This window comes from Sus scrofa, chromosome 5, assembly GCF_054392235.1.
Source record: "Sus scrofa isolate SSC_HxYL_T2T_F1_AM1 chromosome 5, Sscrofa_HxYL_maternal_Yorkshire_Landrace_v2.0, whole genome shotgun sequence".
NCBI lineage: Eukaryota > Metazoa > Chordata > Mammalia > Artiodactyla > Suidae > Sus > Sus scrofa.
The window spans coordinates 94,089,973-94,106,088 of record NC_139387.1 but is presented as its reverse complement, the minus strand read 5'-3'; the positions used below and the strand labels follow the sequence as shown (position 1 = coordinate 94,106,088).

The 16,116-nt window shown below is 40.8% G+C and overlaps 1 protein-coding gene across 14 annotated transcripts in view; it reads left to right on the top strand.

Moving 5' to 3' along the window:
* Positions 1-16,116, top strand: part of CFAP54 (cilia and flagella associated protein 54) — a 312,009-nt gene that overhangs the window by 272,760 nt on the left and 23,133 nt on the right. For 13 of the 14 annotated variants that reach the window (XR_014804323.1, XR_014804322.1, XR_014804320.1 and 10 more), the window contains one exon: positions 7,186-7,260. Coding sequence is in view for 9 of the 14 variants with exons in the window: in XM_084957512.1 (XP_084813638.1) it covers positions 7,186-7,260 (75 nt within the window). In the remaining 5 variants the exon portion in view is untranslated. Of the gene's footprint in view, positions 1-5,067; positions 5,212-7,185; positions 7,261-16,116 lie in introns of those variants that run through there. The other variant, XM_084957513.1, reaches the window with a different exon arrangement.

Sequence of the window (16,116 nt, the reverse complement as noted above, 5' to 3'; positions counted from 1 at the left end):
CAGTGATAACACTGGATTCTTAACCCTCTGAGCCATGGGGGAACTCCTCTTCACTTGTCTCTTTTTCTTAACCACTTTCTGATCATGGCATCAGATCTGTCATATGTTCATCCATGTGTTTACACTGATGTCTCAGTTCCCCTTTCCCTTCCTGGAAGCCCCGCTCCTGCTCTGGCTGAGGACTGGTTGCCTCCAGGGCCTGCATCAGCGCTCTAATTCTGGGACCTCCCTCTGCTGATTTTCTGATTGAATTCCCAGCCACTTGGGTCCCATCTCTGTTTTCCGTCTCTGAAAGCTTTTAGGATCTTTCATTTTGGTCTGCTGTACCTTTTTCTGAAAATCACTTTTGATAGCTTAATATTCAGTTGGTTACCAATAGCAGAACCTTTTTAATTCTTAAAGAATATTATTGATATGGCTCTTTTTGTTTTGTTTGCCTTCACTATATAGCGATTACATGAAAGTGCCAAAGTTGGCAACTCTGCTGATTTTCAGAATATACTTGTAGGCGCTTTTCAGTCTGAATTTACCAGTTGAGTGAAAGTGCATTTTTCATTATTGTGAAAGCAACAAGTCCAGCTGTAAGAGGATTATCAGGCAAGAACCGTTCATCTTTGCAAAAAGCAACTTTCTAGAATTTATGTCACCTGTGCTCTATGCTTATATTTATCACAGAAACTGACATCTTGGAATTTTAGCTGCACATCTTTTATAGTGTCCTCAAATGTTACAAGTTACCAGATGGTTAATGATATTAATGGTATACCAAGTACTTATAATAAATCTCTCAATAGATTAGATACCTCAAACTCATGAGACTCATATAAGCAATTATTTTCCTAAAGTGCATGGCTGCCCCTGCATGTCATCTTCAGCTAGAACTCAGCTCTTCATTTTTGAACTTCTTTTGTAGATCCCTCACAATCGTAGTTTTTCATCATAGAACAAACTTATCAGGTTGGTGTCTTTGAACCATAGCCTAGACTATTCCATGTTGAAATTGTGCTTGAATCTATGATTACAGTTTTCAAATAGAAAAGGGTTGTTTTTTTCTCCTGAACCCATTTGTCTCTTCAGCTCACACTGAGACTGGAGAGTGAGTATCCCTGAGGCTAAGGGTTGTAGGTGGTTCTCTGCCACTCAGCACCGCTACTGCGGGTCAGCCACTTAACCTTTCCTGCGACTAATTTTCCCCTCATCTCTGAACATGATCCTTTCACTCAGATATTGCTGAGATGAAGAGGTGGCCCCTTGGTTGGAATGAGAGTCATCAAAATTTCCCTGGGGGTCAGAGGTAGTTACCAGATTCATCACAAGGAGCCCAGTGCATGAGCCAAGAAGTTGATGAGGAATATAAACAAAGCAGGAATACATGGGGACATCTGAATGCAGACAGAGGGAGGAATTCGCATCCCACCTTGCTTTAGCCAAGGTTTGTGACGTGCTCTCCTGTCCTGGCTAGAATGGTGTGTGTGAGTGGGTCAGACCTTGAGTAGAACAAACTCCTGTCAAGCCTGATGTTCTTCTCCATATTTTTGGATTTGTTTTATTCTCCAACTTCACAAGTGTTCCTTTAGCTTTAATTGGGGCACTTTAAGATGTGTTCCAGTTCTATTCCTTCTGTATATGAAAGGTCACAAAATGGAGGCAAAACTAATATTTTTAGTTTAGGTGAATTAGCAAACAAATTAATTCACAACATCTGAAAGTTATGAAATGCAAGGACATAGAGAGCTTCCTTTTTCCCAATAAACTAACCAGCACTTGAGAAGAAGGGAAAAAAAAAAAAAAAAGCTAGGTTCTGCGTTATATGAAATAAATTCCATTGACTAAAATCTGCCAGTTTGTTGTCATGACAACCTTCACTTGGAGCTAATTAGAAGTTAACTAGGACACTTGAAGAGATCGATTGTGGTTAGGAATTGGACAAGATTTCATAACCTCTATATTCTGTTTATTTCTATCACAGTATAGATTTTTAGTGGGTTATTAAATGTAAGGGTCCAGAAAAATGTGCCTTTGCTTAGCACTCCCTCCCCCTCTGTTTTTTTTTTTTTTTTTCCTTTTCTATCCCCCAAATCCCTACGGTCTGGAATACGCCAAAAACTTCAGAACACAGATATTAATTTAAGATGTTTTGGGAGGGCTACAGAACAGGTGTTCTAGTCAATTCTGGCTTGAAAACATGTCCTTCTTCAAAAATGAACTACACTGGCTGAGAATCACTGGGTTATTTTAACCTGTCATTCACAGCTTTATGGGGTATCTTCAGAGCATACCAGGAGCTTTAAAGCATATGAAAGATGCAGACCATTCTGACTTGAAGACACAAACATCTTTTTGGAATGATAACATACTGATATGAAAAGCTTAAAATATGTTTACCCAAGTCACCTAAGATTAGTTCAGTAAACATGTATAGGATGGCTGGATTGCACAAGGCAATTAAAGTTAGTGTATAGTCGACATAGCCCCGACATATCAAAAAACTGTTGCAAACAGAACAAAAAACAATTCAGCATTAGCATCCATTCACACATTATATTTCAGAAACCATTACATGCAAAAGTTTTCCAGGCTCAAGGAGATAAAATTCATACAGAAATCAGTACAGTTGGGTTCCATCATGGACAAGCTTAATCACCCTATGGGTATGGTCACAGGTATCCAGATGTCCTTTGGAATGAGCCCAGCCACCTGGTGGCCCTCTCTTAGCAACGTGTGGCATTCAAAGGAACATCAATTTAATGTTCAGAGGCACTGAAAAGAATCTAAATCTTTATGGAGTCTCTCATAAGAACAACCAAGAGAGAATTCTTTCATCATAAACAGCATAATTTCTCTTAAATCTCCTTTCCCCCCACTGCCTTAGGGGTGCCTCTCTGACATCTACGGCAGCTCCAACCTCTTGTCCCATTGGTTCAAACTCCCAACACTCTCCCTCCAACTCAGTCTGCATGGAGTGTTTTGACTCCTCTCCCCTTCTCTCTCTGGCTTAGCTCCTGATTCTGTAGGTCATTTTAGCCTCTCTGGCACCTTCCAGTTTTCCTGTTTCTAGCATTATCTGTATTCTATACAACAGGGCGAGGTTGCTGGAATTCTTCCTTCTCAATAGTGGAGCTCATGACGCAGACTCTTCTCATTTATCACTTTAAAAATCTCATTCAAACTATTGCCTTTGGAATGGATTAGCAATGAGATCCTGCTGTGTAGCACTGGGAACTATGTCTAGTCACTTATGATGGAGCATGAGAATGTACATGTATGTGTAACTGGGTCACCATGCTGTACAGTAGAAAAAAAAATTGTATTGGGGAAATAGCAATTAAAAAAATGGAAATAGGAGTTCCCGTCGTGGCGCAGTGGTTAACGAATCCGACTAGGAACCATGAGGTTGCGGGTTCAGTCCCTGCCCTTGCTCAGTGGGTTAACGATCCAGCGTTGCCGTGAGCTGTGGTGTAGGTCGCAGACGCGGCTCGGATCCAGCGTTGCTATGGCTCTGGTGTAGGCCGGTGGCTACAGCTCCGATTCAACCCCTAGCCTGGGAACCTCCATATGCCGAGGGAGCGGCCCAAAAAATAGCAACAACAACAACAACAACAAAAAATGGAAATAAAAACCAAAAAAAAAAAAAATCTTTCACATAGGCGTGCGTGTGTGTGTGTGTGTGTGTGTGTGCGTGCGTGTGTGTTAAGAGAGAAAGCTGAGCTAGACTTGATACTTGCTTCCATAGTGCAGGCAGCATTTTATAGCCCCCTATAGATTGAACTAAAGATGGTGTTTTCCTGCACCCCAAAATACCCTGTGCCCTCACTATATTGTTTTGGTCATTATGTCTTTATATGTCTCTTCCTTTCTCTTGACTTTGAATTCCTCTGCTCGGGAGTCTTACTCATCCTTTGAACTCTGATATCAACTAACTGAAACTCAATGCCTCTTTAATAGCTGGTTGTGAAACTTCTAGTTGGAAACCTTCGGAGAACACGTTTTCCAGACCTAGGATACAGCGAGAGATGGGATGTGAAATCATGGAGCTGGGTGTTGTATTCAGGGTGGTGGGAGTGCAGGGTGTTGTATTCAGGGTGGTGGGAGTGCAGGGTGAATGTCGTGGCAGCTGGGGCTCGAGAGGTTTGTGGAATCTAGTGCTTCCTCCTCGGTGACCTCACCACAGAGTGCTATAGAATCTGTCTCTCCTATTCCTCTTGCTAACCCTGAGCTCCTAAGGGCTCTCTCTCCATCTTATTCATCTCGAATTTCCACCCCATGGCACTTAGGATGCATTCAATAGATGTTGATTGAATAAGTGGTGAATGGGAAAACAGGGCTGGGGGCAGGGAGTAGGGGGAGGTGGAGGCAGCCCCCAGGAAGAGCATCGCATGACCTGCCCAGTGACTTGCATAATCCTGGTGGCACGTGCAGGAGGGATAAGTTTGTTGGATGGAAAACAATTTAGGAAGTTTTTTTCCATGAAGTTGGTGAGTGATGAGGAGGACTTCAAGTAAGTCAAAAAATTGGCTCTATTATCTTGGAAGTAACTCAGAAGGCCATTGCTTATAGAATCAACAGCTGCTCTCTTTTAAGGGAGAAAAAGCAAAGATTGACCCAGGATCCTTCTATGCCTGCCAGCATCCCTCCGGCAGCTTTCTGCTCAGGATTGAGGCACTCAGTACCTCCTTGTCTTGTTTCTGTGGCAGCAAGGTCACAGAGGTGTCTCACAGCCCAAATCCGCCAACTCCTGATGTGATGTATGTGGTTTACCTCCAATGATGCCAAAGGCGAAAATTCTCTTTGATAAATGTTGAGACAGGCAGTGGAAGGCACTTATCAGGTAGCATTTCCATCTTCATCTGTTATGTGAAATGATTCCTATCCAGGCAGTGTCCTTTCGCTTGATAGCTCTTGATGAAAACGTGACAATAACTCATCACAGCTATTATTGAAACCTTTTGGATAGAAAGAAAACATACTCTAAGCAGTCCCAAGAACTCGATTGTGACTGTGGGAAATGTGGCTAAATAAGAGGAGTGTCTAAGAACACACCCAATATGTGTGTTCCCCTCTGTCTAGTAACGTGGACCAGGAGCCTGGAAGGGTGATCGTAGGAAAGGGATGTCCCCTGATCGGTGCCAGATGTCCTGCCTGCCCTCCATCCTTTGTGGTCCCATAGAAAGTGTCCTACCTCTGGCCGTCATCACTTCTTGCCCAAACAGTGTGAGTAACCTCCTAGCTCATTTCTCTTGTCTTCCTGGTCCAATGTGCCTTTAAAGTGTGGCCTGATTTACCTTTTAAAGCAATACGATCATTATTCCCTCAGTCGAGTGCTTCTCAATTTCCTAAGCAACAAAACCCAAATTCCTTACCTTTACCTCTCCTAGTATCAGTTTCTGTCTCAGCCTTATTTCTCACCACCGTGCCTCCTGTGAATACCCACAGGAAAGACCAAGGCAGATCCTTGATGTTCCTGGAGTACCTGCCGTTTCCTTGCTTACATGGCTCCTGCCACCTGGAGAGCCCTGGTCCCCCTTCTCTGCCACTTGAATCTTGCTCCTCTTTCGTGTCTCAGTTCCTACGACCCTTTCTTCAGGGAGTGTTCCCTGTTCATCATACTTACCATTACTCTCCACCACCTCTAGGCTCTTGTACCAGGTCATCACTACGCGTGTTCTCATCACGTTCTCCTTTGCATGTTATTTTGACATGTGGGAATTGATTTTTTTCCAGTTATTGTACACTTTGTGAGGAGAGGATCTGTTTCTTCATCTTTGTATTCCACAGCACCTAATATAATGCCTTGAATATATGTTAAGTTGAAATCAACCAACTATAGCTTTAGAACTCTAAAACTTGTTTTTTGTTTGCTTTTGCCATATCCATAGCATTTGGAAGTTCCTGGGCCAGGGGTTGAACCTGAGCCACGGCAGCCACCTGAGCCACTGCAGTGACAAAGCCTACAGTGACAACACTGGATCCTTAATCCACAGTACCAGAAGGGAACTCCCTAAAATTTGATCTTTTTTAGGTTCGTGCATTTACTGAAACCTAGGTATAATTGGTTTGGGTCTGTGAGTTCAATTGCTTTATTTTAAGGTTTAACCAGCATTGTCGGTTATAATTTAAAAATTAATGCAGTCATCATTTTTGTGTTTCTGGATGTTAGTACATGTCACTACTACTTTTAAAATAAAAGCAGACTGTTGCTAGATGTTGGCAACGTTGTGAAGTAAGTATAGTTTCTGACAGTCTTGTAATCATGACTCCTTTAGTTGTTTAAAGAAAACCTGCTTATCCTGGGTCAGATGGAATAGGTTTGGCAAGGAGGCAGTATTTGGCAGGGCAAGGTAAGCTCGTGCATAACCAAGGAGTGGGGACAAAATACAGTGGGCCCCACAGAAAATGAAACTGGAGAGCTGGGAGCCAAGATTCACGCTCAGTCCCAACGTGGGTGTCAGGTCTCCTTTATTTCTGCTTCCTCCTCTTGCTAATTTTACCTCGAGCCCACCGGCTGCTTTCTCCAACCCTGCCTAGGGACCACTTAGCTCATCCGGCCAGTACCACCCGGAGCCCGCTTCTGTTTTCGTCCTTATAGGAAATGACAAGGATGGAGAACCTGGTTGATTCAACCCTGCCTCCAGGTAGATCTCTGTTGGGTCAAATACCCGTGCAGAAACACAGCATCGTCCATACAGTAGGGGCTGCAGCAGTGTCCTCGGTAATAGGCCACGTGTGACGTTGGCTCTCTGTTCCTTTTCATTTACTCTTTCCATTTCTTCCTCAAGTCCCAGCTGTTCAACTGGGCTTAAACCCTCATCTCTAAAGGGATGCGAATCTCTTTATTCCCGGGCTCTCTTTTCAGAAGAAAAGTGATACTCCAAAATCTTATTTTGGTGTGAATTACTTTACCTGTTCTTCGGTAACAGAGGAATTTCAATGGTGAATTTGCAGGAAGAAGATCCTAAGATAATTGGTTACTCGTCACCACGTTGTATTTGTTGTGGCCATTCTGTATCCTTTCAAATAACCCTCATTATTTAAAAGATTGTGACCTCTGAATCCCTGTAGGTTTTATCCTGGGGATTAAGATTAGGTAAGGATGCAATGAAAGACAAGTGAAATAAAGTCTGTAACTAAAATATCTGGTATTTTACCAAGAAGATCAACCTCACTAGATTGTCTTCTTATTTCCAGCACATGATTATTGACTGTTGCTCTGAAATTGTGTCTTTGTTCTTCATGGATGGAGAGAAACCACCACTGTCTGAGGTATGTGTCTCTTTTAAAACTGTATCTGATTCTCTCACAAGTATTGTTGCTATGGAAATGGAAATGCAGAAAACATCTACTATAAAAGTATCAAGGGCCTAACCCTCTTTAATTAATGTGAAGAAGTGATACGCATGAGTTTATAATAGCATGCTATGTTGGTTAGAAATATTCTTCGTTAAAAAATAAACTAGTACAGAAAATTGTGAAGAGGATAATTTTAAAATCATTTCAAATCCACCATTCAGAGAAGAACCACTATCAACATTTTGGAGAGTATTTCAATTTTCTTTTCATATATATTTAGACTTTAGGACTTTTATATCAGTAGGATCATACTGCACATGCATTCTGTAACTTGGTTTTATTTTTCATTCAAAAACTATATTCTGAAGATATTTTAATGCGAAACACCTGTCTTGTTTAATGCCTCTATAGTAGTCTTGTGTGTATTTGTTGTGTCGGGTGCTAATTGTATAACTAGATCTCTATTCATGGACCTTGAGGTTAATGGATTCTAGAACATACATGTTTCACCTAGGCTCAGAGCTAATTTTTAGGAGCAGGATTTTGTAGTAAAAAGTATGTACATATGGTCCCTGATTTATAATGATTCAACGTATCATTTTTTAACTTTATATTATGAAAGCAACATACATTCAGTAGAAACTGTACTTTGAATATTGAGCTTTTCCCAGGCTAGTGATAAGCAGTCTGATACTTGTGCGGCCACGTGCTGCCACAGGGGGAAACAACACCCACACTCACCATTCAGGACCCACATAACCATTGTGCTTTTAACTTTCATTCCAGTACGCAATAAATTACATGAGCTAGCCAACACTTTTTTACAGAACTGACTTTGTGTTAGATGATTTTGCCCAACTTCAGGCTAAGGATGCCTTCAGAGCATGTTTAGGGTGGGCCAGACTTCCGGTAAGTTAGATGTGCTAAGTGTATTTTTGATTTAAGATGTTTTCAACCTCAGATGGGTTTACTCCTTTATTGAAATATTAACCCCCTTGTAAGTAAACATGTATACATTTTTTTTATTGTGGTAAAATATACATAAAATGTATAATTGTAGTCATTTCTAGGTGTACACATCGGTGACATTAAATACATTCCCAGTGTTGTGCGGCCATCTCCACCACCCTTCCTCACAATTCTGTCATCATCCCACTTGGAAACTTTGTACCCTCTATGAATTAACTCTCCATTTCTTCCTCCCCCAACTCCTGATAACGTCTGTTCTACTATTTGCCTATCCCAGGTACCTCACAGGAATGAAGTCATAAAAGATGGTCTTTTTGTGGCTGGTTTATTTCATTTAGCAGTTTTTTAAAAATTCATCCATGTTTTAGCATGTATCATCACTTCATTCTTTTTAAGACTAAACATTCCCTTATGTATTTACCACATGTGTTTATCCACTCTTCTGTAGATGGACATTTGAGTTGTTTCTACCTTTTGGCTCCTGTGAATAATGCTGCTGTAACTAAGGGTGTACAGGCATCTGAGTGTATGAACAAGGCATGGAATTGGTGTTTAACTTTTTAAGAAACCCCCAAATAGTTTTCCTCAGCATCTGTACCATTTTATATTCCTATAAAAAAATGCAAAGGGTTCCAATTTTTTAAATAAATTTTATTGTGGTTAATGCACAAAGTTAGATGAGTTTCAGGTATACAGCAAAGTAAATCAGTTTTAATATACATATAGCTGTTCTTTTTCAGATTCTTTTCCCATATAGGTTATTACACATTATTGAGCAGGTCACCCTGTGCTATATAGTGGTCTGTGTTAGCTATCTATTTTACATATAGTCGTGTGTATCTGTTAATCCCAACCTCCTAATTTATCCCTTTCCTCTCCCCCCTTTCCCTTTTGGAAACCATAATTTTGACATCAAAATCTTTGGATCTGTTTCCATTTTGCAAGTTATTTTGTATCTTTATTAGATTACGCATATTAGTTATCTGATACTTGTTCTGCCTACTTCACTAATTATGATAATTTCTAGGACCATCCATGTTGCTGCAAATGGCATTATTTTCATTCTTTTTATGGCTAATATTCTGTTATATGTGTGTGTGTGTGTGTGTGTATCAAATCCTCGTTGAGGGACATTTAGGTTTCTTCCATATCTTGGCTGTTGCAAATTACTGCTACAACTATTGAGCAAGTTAAACTGAGGTGCATGTAGCTTTTTGAATTATGGTTTTCTCTCCAGATATATGCCCAGGGGTGGAACTGCTGGGTCATATGGTAATTCTATAGTTAGTTTTTGAAGGAACCTCCATACTGTTCTCCTTAGTGGTTGTACCAAATTACATTCCCATCAACAGTGTAGGAGGGTTCCCTTTTCTCCAGTATGTACTGCTTGTAGATTTTTTTTTCCTCTTTTGGCCATGCCTGTGGCATGTGGAAGTTTCCAGGCCTGGGATCGAACCCATGCCACAGCAGCAAGCCAGACCATTGCAGGTACAATGCTGGGTCCTTAATCCACTGCACCACAAGGGAACTCCCATTTGTAGACTTTTTGATAATGGCCATTCTGGCTGGTGTGAGGTGATACCTCATTGTAAGTTTGATTTGCCTTTCTCTAATAATCAGTGATGTTGAACATCTTTTTATGTGCTTTTTGGCCATCTGTTTGTCTTGGAGAAATTACTTGTTTAGATCTTCTGGCCATTTTTAAATTGGGTTTGGTTTTTTATAAATCCATACAAGATATTTGTATATTTTGGATATTAATCCCTTGTCCATTGCTTCGTTTGCAAAGATTTTTTTTCTCATTGTATAGGAAGTCTTTTTATTTTGCTTATGGTTCCTTTTACCGTGAAAAAGCTTTTAAGTTTAATTAGGTCTCAGAGTTCCCACTGGAGTGCAGTGGGTTACGAATCCAACTGCAGCAGCTTGGGTCATTCCAGAGGTTCAGGTTCAATACCTGACTTGGTACAGTGGGTTAAAGAATCCAATGTTGCCGCAGCTTCCATGTAGGTTGCAGCTGCAGCTCAGATTCAATCCCTGACCTGTGGGTATGGCCTTAAACTTAAAAAAGGAAGTTTAATCGGGTCCCATTTTTAAAATTTTTATTTTCATTACTCTAGAAGCGGGGGCGGGGAGGATCAAAAAAGATATTGCTGCGATTTATGTCAGGGTGTTGTGCCTATGATTTCCTCTAGGAGGTTTATAGTATCTGGCCATACATTTAATCCATTTTGAGTTTATTTTGGTGTACGGTGTTGGAGAATGTTCTGGTTTCATTCCTTTACATGTAGGTGTCTGGTTTTCCCAGCACCACTTATTGAAGAGGCTGTCTTCTCTGCATTGTGTATTCTTGCCTCCTTTGTTATCGATTAATTGACCATAGGTGCATGGATATATCTCTGGGCTTTGTGCTGTTCCACTGATCTATATTTCTATTTTTGTGACAGGCCCATACTGTTTTTATGACTGTAGCTTTGTAGTAAAGTCTGAGGTCAGAGGGTCTGATCCCTCTGTTTTTAAGATTGCTTTGGCAGGAGTTCCCATTGTGGCTCAGCAGTTCACAAGCCCGACTAGCATCCGTAAGGATGCAGGTTCCATCCCTGGCCTCACTCAGTGAGTTAAGGATCTGGTGTTGGCATGAGCTGTGGTATAGGTTGCAGACAAGGTTTGGATCCCACATTGCTGTGGCTGTGACATAGGCTGGCAACTGTGGCTCCTATTCAACCCCTAGCCTGGGAACCTCCATACACTGTGGGTGCGGCCCTAAAAAGCAAAAAAAAAAAAGATTGCTTTGGCTATGGGGGTGTCTTTTTTGTTTCCATATAAATTAAAAATTTTTTTGTTCTAGTTCTATGAAAAATGCCATTGGTAGTTTGATAGAGATTATGTTTAATCTATAGTTTGCCTCGAGTACTACATTTTGACAATATTAACTCTTCAAGTCCAAGATCATGCTATATCTTTCCATCTATGCCATATTTGACTTCTTTTATCAGCGACTTAGGTAGATTTATTCCTAGATATTTTGTTCTCTTTTACATGATGGTAAATGGGATTGTTTCCTTAATTTCTCTTTCTGATCTTTCATTGTTAGTGTATAGGAATGCAAGAGATTTCTGTATATTGATTTTGTATCCTGAAACTTTACCATATTTATCGATCAGCTCTGGTAGTATATTTAGGATTTTCTGTGTGTCGTTTTGTGTCATCTGCAATGACAGTTTTACTTCTTTTCCAATTTGGATTCCTTTTATGTATATTTCTTCTCTGATTTGCCATGGCTGGGACTTCCAAAACTATGTTGAATAAAGTGGTGAGAATGGACATCCTTGTCTTATTCCTGATCTTAGCAGGTAAGCTTTCAGCTTTTCACCATTGAGAATGATGTTAGCTATGAGTTTGTCATATGTGGTGTTGAGGTAGGTTCCCTTTATGCCCACTTGCTGGAGGAGTTTTTATCAAAAATGTGTGTTGAGGAGTTCCTTGTGGCACATGGGTTAAGGATCCGGCATTGTCACTGTAGCAACCCAAGTCACTGCTATGACATGGGTTCAATCCCTGGCCCAGGAACTTCCACATGCCACAGGTATGGCAAAATGTGTATGTGTGTGTGTTGAGGAGTTCTATTGGGCTCAGCAGGAACCTAAAGTTGTCTAAGGATGTAGGTTTAATCCCTGGCCTCACTCAGTGGATTAAGGATCTGGCATTGCTGCAAGTTGCAATATAGGTCACAGATGAGGCTTGGATCCAGTGTTACCATGGCTGTGGCATAGGCCTGCAGCTGTAGCCCTGATTCAACCCCTAGCCCACAATTTCCCATATAACACAGATGCAGTCATAAAACAAAGAAAATAGTGTTGAATTATGGCAAAAGCTTTTTCTGCATCTATTGATGTGATCATATGGTTTTTATTCTTTAGATTGTTAATGTGGTATAATCTGCATATATTGAAGAATCATTGCATCCCTGGGATAAATCTCAATGGGTAACATATTGTTGGATTCCTTTTGCTAATATTTTGTTGAAGATTTTTTTGTCTATATTCATCAATGATATTGGTCTGTAATTTTCTTGTTTAGTGGTATCTTTGGTTTTGGTATCAGGGTGATTGTGGCTTCATAGAATGAGCTTGGGAGTGTTCCTTCCTCTGTAATTTTTTGGAAGAGCTTCAGAAGGATAGGCGTTAACTCTTCTCTAAATGTTTGATAGAATTTGCTTATGAAGCTGTCTGATCCTAGAAGTTTTTTAACCGCAGTTTTAATTTCAGAACTTTTTTTTGCCCTATTCATATTTCTATTCTCCTGGTTCAGTCTTGGAAGGGTTGTACCTTTCTGAGAATTTGTCCATTTCTTCTAGGGTGTTCATTTTATTGACATATAGTTGCTTGTAGTAGTCTCTTGTGGTCCTTTGTATTTCTGTGTTGTCAGTTGTAATTTCTCCTTTTTCATTTCTAATTTTATTGATTTAAACCCTGATTTGAACCTCTACCTTTTTTTCTTGAATCTGGCTAAAGGTATATCAATTTTTTTTTTAATTTTCAAAGAATCAGCTTTTTCAGCTTTTAGTTTCACTTTTTAATTTTCTTCATTCCTATCTCATTTTTTTTTTGGCTTTTTTTGCTTTTTGGGGCCACGCCTGTGGCGGTTCCCAGGCTAGGGGTCCAGTTGGAACTATAGCTACTAGCCTATGCCGGAGCCACAGCAATGCCGCACCCAAGCCACATCTGCGACCCACACTGCAGCTCAAGGCAACACCAGATGCTTAACCCACCGAGTGTGGTGAGGGATCAAACCTGTGTCCTCCTGGATGCTAGTCAGGTTCACTCACTGCTGAGCCATGACAAGGACTCCCCTATCTCATTTTTGCTCTGATCTTCATGATTTCTTTCCTTCTAGTAACTTCAGGTTTTATTTGTTCTTCTTTCTCGAGTTGCTCTAGGTCTAAGGTTAGGGTGTTTACTTGGGATTTTTTTTGTTTGCGGATTGAAGTGCTATATATTTCCCTTAGAAGTGCTATTTGTGTGTCCCCTGGGGTTTTGGATCATTGTGTCCCTGCCTTCAAGGAGGCCTGCAGTTTAGTAGGAAGACAGACAAACATAGAAGCAATTACAGAACAGGGTGAAATAGAGGCCTGGGGACCAAACACCATTCCTCAGTAATGATATCAGTTAATATTCCGATGTTATCTTGGCATAATTCTGAAGGTGATACATTCCCTTTGGTAACTTTTTAGAAGGGTTCACTAGTTCTAGATGGGAAATGAAAGAAGTGGAAGCTCCCATGACCCAAGATTAAAAGTTTTCATGACTTTGGAAAATGATTGGAAGGCAGAAGAGAATCCTTAGGTAGATAGAAACATGATCAAGGGCACTTGTCTTCCTCCAATTAGGAAGACATTCAGAAGATGAGGCGGAAAACAGAAGTCCTAGCTTTGCCAGCATGATCACTTGCCATGAGGGTACGACTTATGGATCTATTCAGGGGGATGGAGAGAAGAGGCAAATTCCAAAAGCCCTGTATAATAAAAATAGAGAAGTTTTTGTTTGTTTTAAATCAGTTTAGCCTACAAGCACAGGCTCTGTAACCCACTAGAGGAACCAGAGAAGCAGAGTCCTTGCCCCAAGAGACTGACAGTCTAGAAAGGAGGTATGGGGCTAAAGGTTACACACAGGGAGAAGGCAGTGGGTGTGGTTTTTTAAATAGGTGATTACATAAAGATGGGCAGAAAGAGGTTGAAAGAACTTAAAAGAGCTGCCCAGGTGGGGTACCTCTGTCACAAGCTATGGATGGTGAGATGCCACTTTTCCATGCCCCAGGCAAGTAGGTGCCTCTTGTGGGGCCTAAGGGCAGCAGGAGGCGAAGCGCAATGTGGTACCTCTTGTGTGATCTACAGGCCGCAGGGAAAAACCACAGCAGTCATCTCAGACACCAGAGGGAGTCATGGCCTGTGAACAGGCACCACCTGTGACCCGAGTCATCTCAGAGGTCAGCAAAGAGGGTACTGTCCCATTCCCTTCATGGCCAACTATGATACGTGAGCATGCGGGTTCAATTCCTGGTCTCACTCAATGGGTTAAGGATCCTGCATTGCCATAACCTGTGCTATAGGTTGCAGACACAGCTAGGATCCCTCCATTGCTGTGGCTCTGGTGTTGGCCAGGAGCTGTAGCTCCAGTTCCACCCCTAGCCTGGGAGCTTCCAGATGCCACAGGTATGGCCCTAAAAAGCCAAAAAAAAAGAAGAAGAAGAAGAGGGCACTGCAACTGGGCACCACATGTTGTTGCTCTCACTCCCCTGGGAACATACCTGTCCTTCTGCTGCCACTACCAAATGCTCCAGGTGTCACCTCAGATGTTTGATCACAGTCACTTCCCAGGCCCCTGCAACTAGGAGCAGCCTGAGCCACCTTGCCACTGTCAGGGGCCCAGCAATAAGGCACTGGCTAGTAGCCCTGCCCATTGCCTCCATCTCCCTGGAAGCATGTGCAGCACCCTAAAAATAAAAAGCCAGCCCTAACAAAACCTAACAGGGGTGCTCATGCATATAAATAGCCCTCCAAGACTACAGTAGTTGTTTCCCCTAAACTCACAGAGTAAGAAAAATATAAGCAAAGTGAAGAAGCTCAGGAACCATTCCCAGTTAAAAGAACAGAAGAATTCACCTGAAGGAGCAGATAATGAAACAGACTCTGCAGTTTAATAGACACCAGGTTCAAAAAGGAAAGAGTGAAAATACTGAAGGAGTTAAGAGGGAATATGAAGGAATTAAGAGCAGATATGAACAGTAATGCAGTTTACTTTAGAAAGGAACTAGAAAATATAAAGAAGAGCCAAGAAAAATTAGAAAATTCATTTGCAGAGATGCAAGCCGAGTTAAAGGCACTGAAGAGCGACTGAGTAATGCAGAGGAATGAATTAGTGACTTGGAAGAGAGAATAAAGGAAATCACCCAGTCATGACAGCAGACAGAAAACCAAATGAAAAAAACAGGAAAGCAATATGAGAGATATATGGGATAATATAAAGCAGGCCAGAAGGAGAAGAAAAAGAAAAGGGGATTGAAAACATATTTGAAGAAAATGGCTGAAAACTTCCCAAATCTAAAGGAAACAGATAGCAAGATACAGGAAGCACAGAGGGCCCCAAACAAGTTGAACCCAAAGAGGACCACACCAAGGCATATTACAATAAAAATAGCAAAAGTTAAAGAGACGATTCTAAAAGCAACAACAGAAAAACAAAGAATTAATTATAAGGGAACCCCCATAAGGCTATCACTTGATTTCGCTACAGAAACACTACAGGCCAGGAGAGAGTGGCAAAATATATTCAAAGTTCTAAAAGGGAAAAATTTGCAACCTCGAATACTCTACCCAACAAGAATATCATTTAAAATAGGAGAAATAAAAAATTGCTCCAACAAACAAAAACTAAGAGTACAGCAATACTATACCCATTCTAAAAGAAATACTGAAAGGGCTCCTCTAAATTAAAAAGTAAGAAGAAATGGGATGGTGGAAGTCACAGTTGGAAAGCAATCATTTAAGCCAATATACAGATCTAAAAGGAAAAAAAAATTGTAAAATCGATGATAAACATAAGGAACAGCAAAAGGATAAACATGAAAATGTTTAAAAAAGGACTTCCAAAATTCTAAAATGTAGGGAAGGAAAGTAAATCTAACTTCTTTGTTTTTTTTTAGAATGTGTTTGAGCCTATATGACTATCAGACTAAAGTAAGCAGATATAGGAAGGGATTAACATACTTGAAAAACAGGGCAACCGCAAGTCAAAACCATACAGTACATTCACAAAAACTAAAAAGCACACGAGCATAAAATAAAAGGAAATCATGCAACCAAAA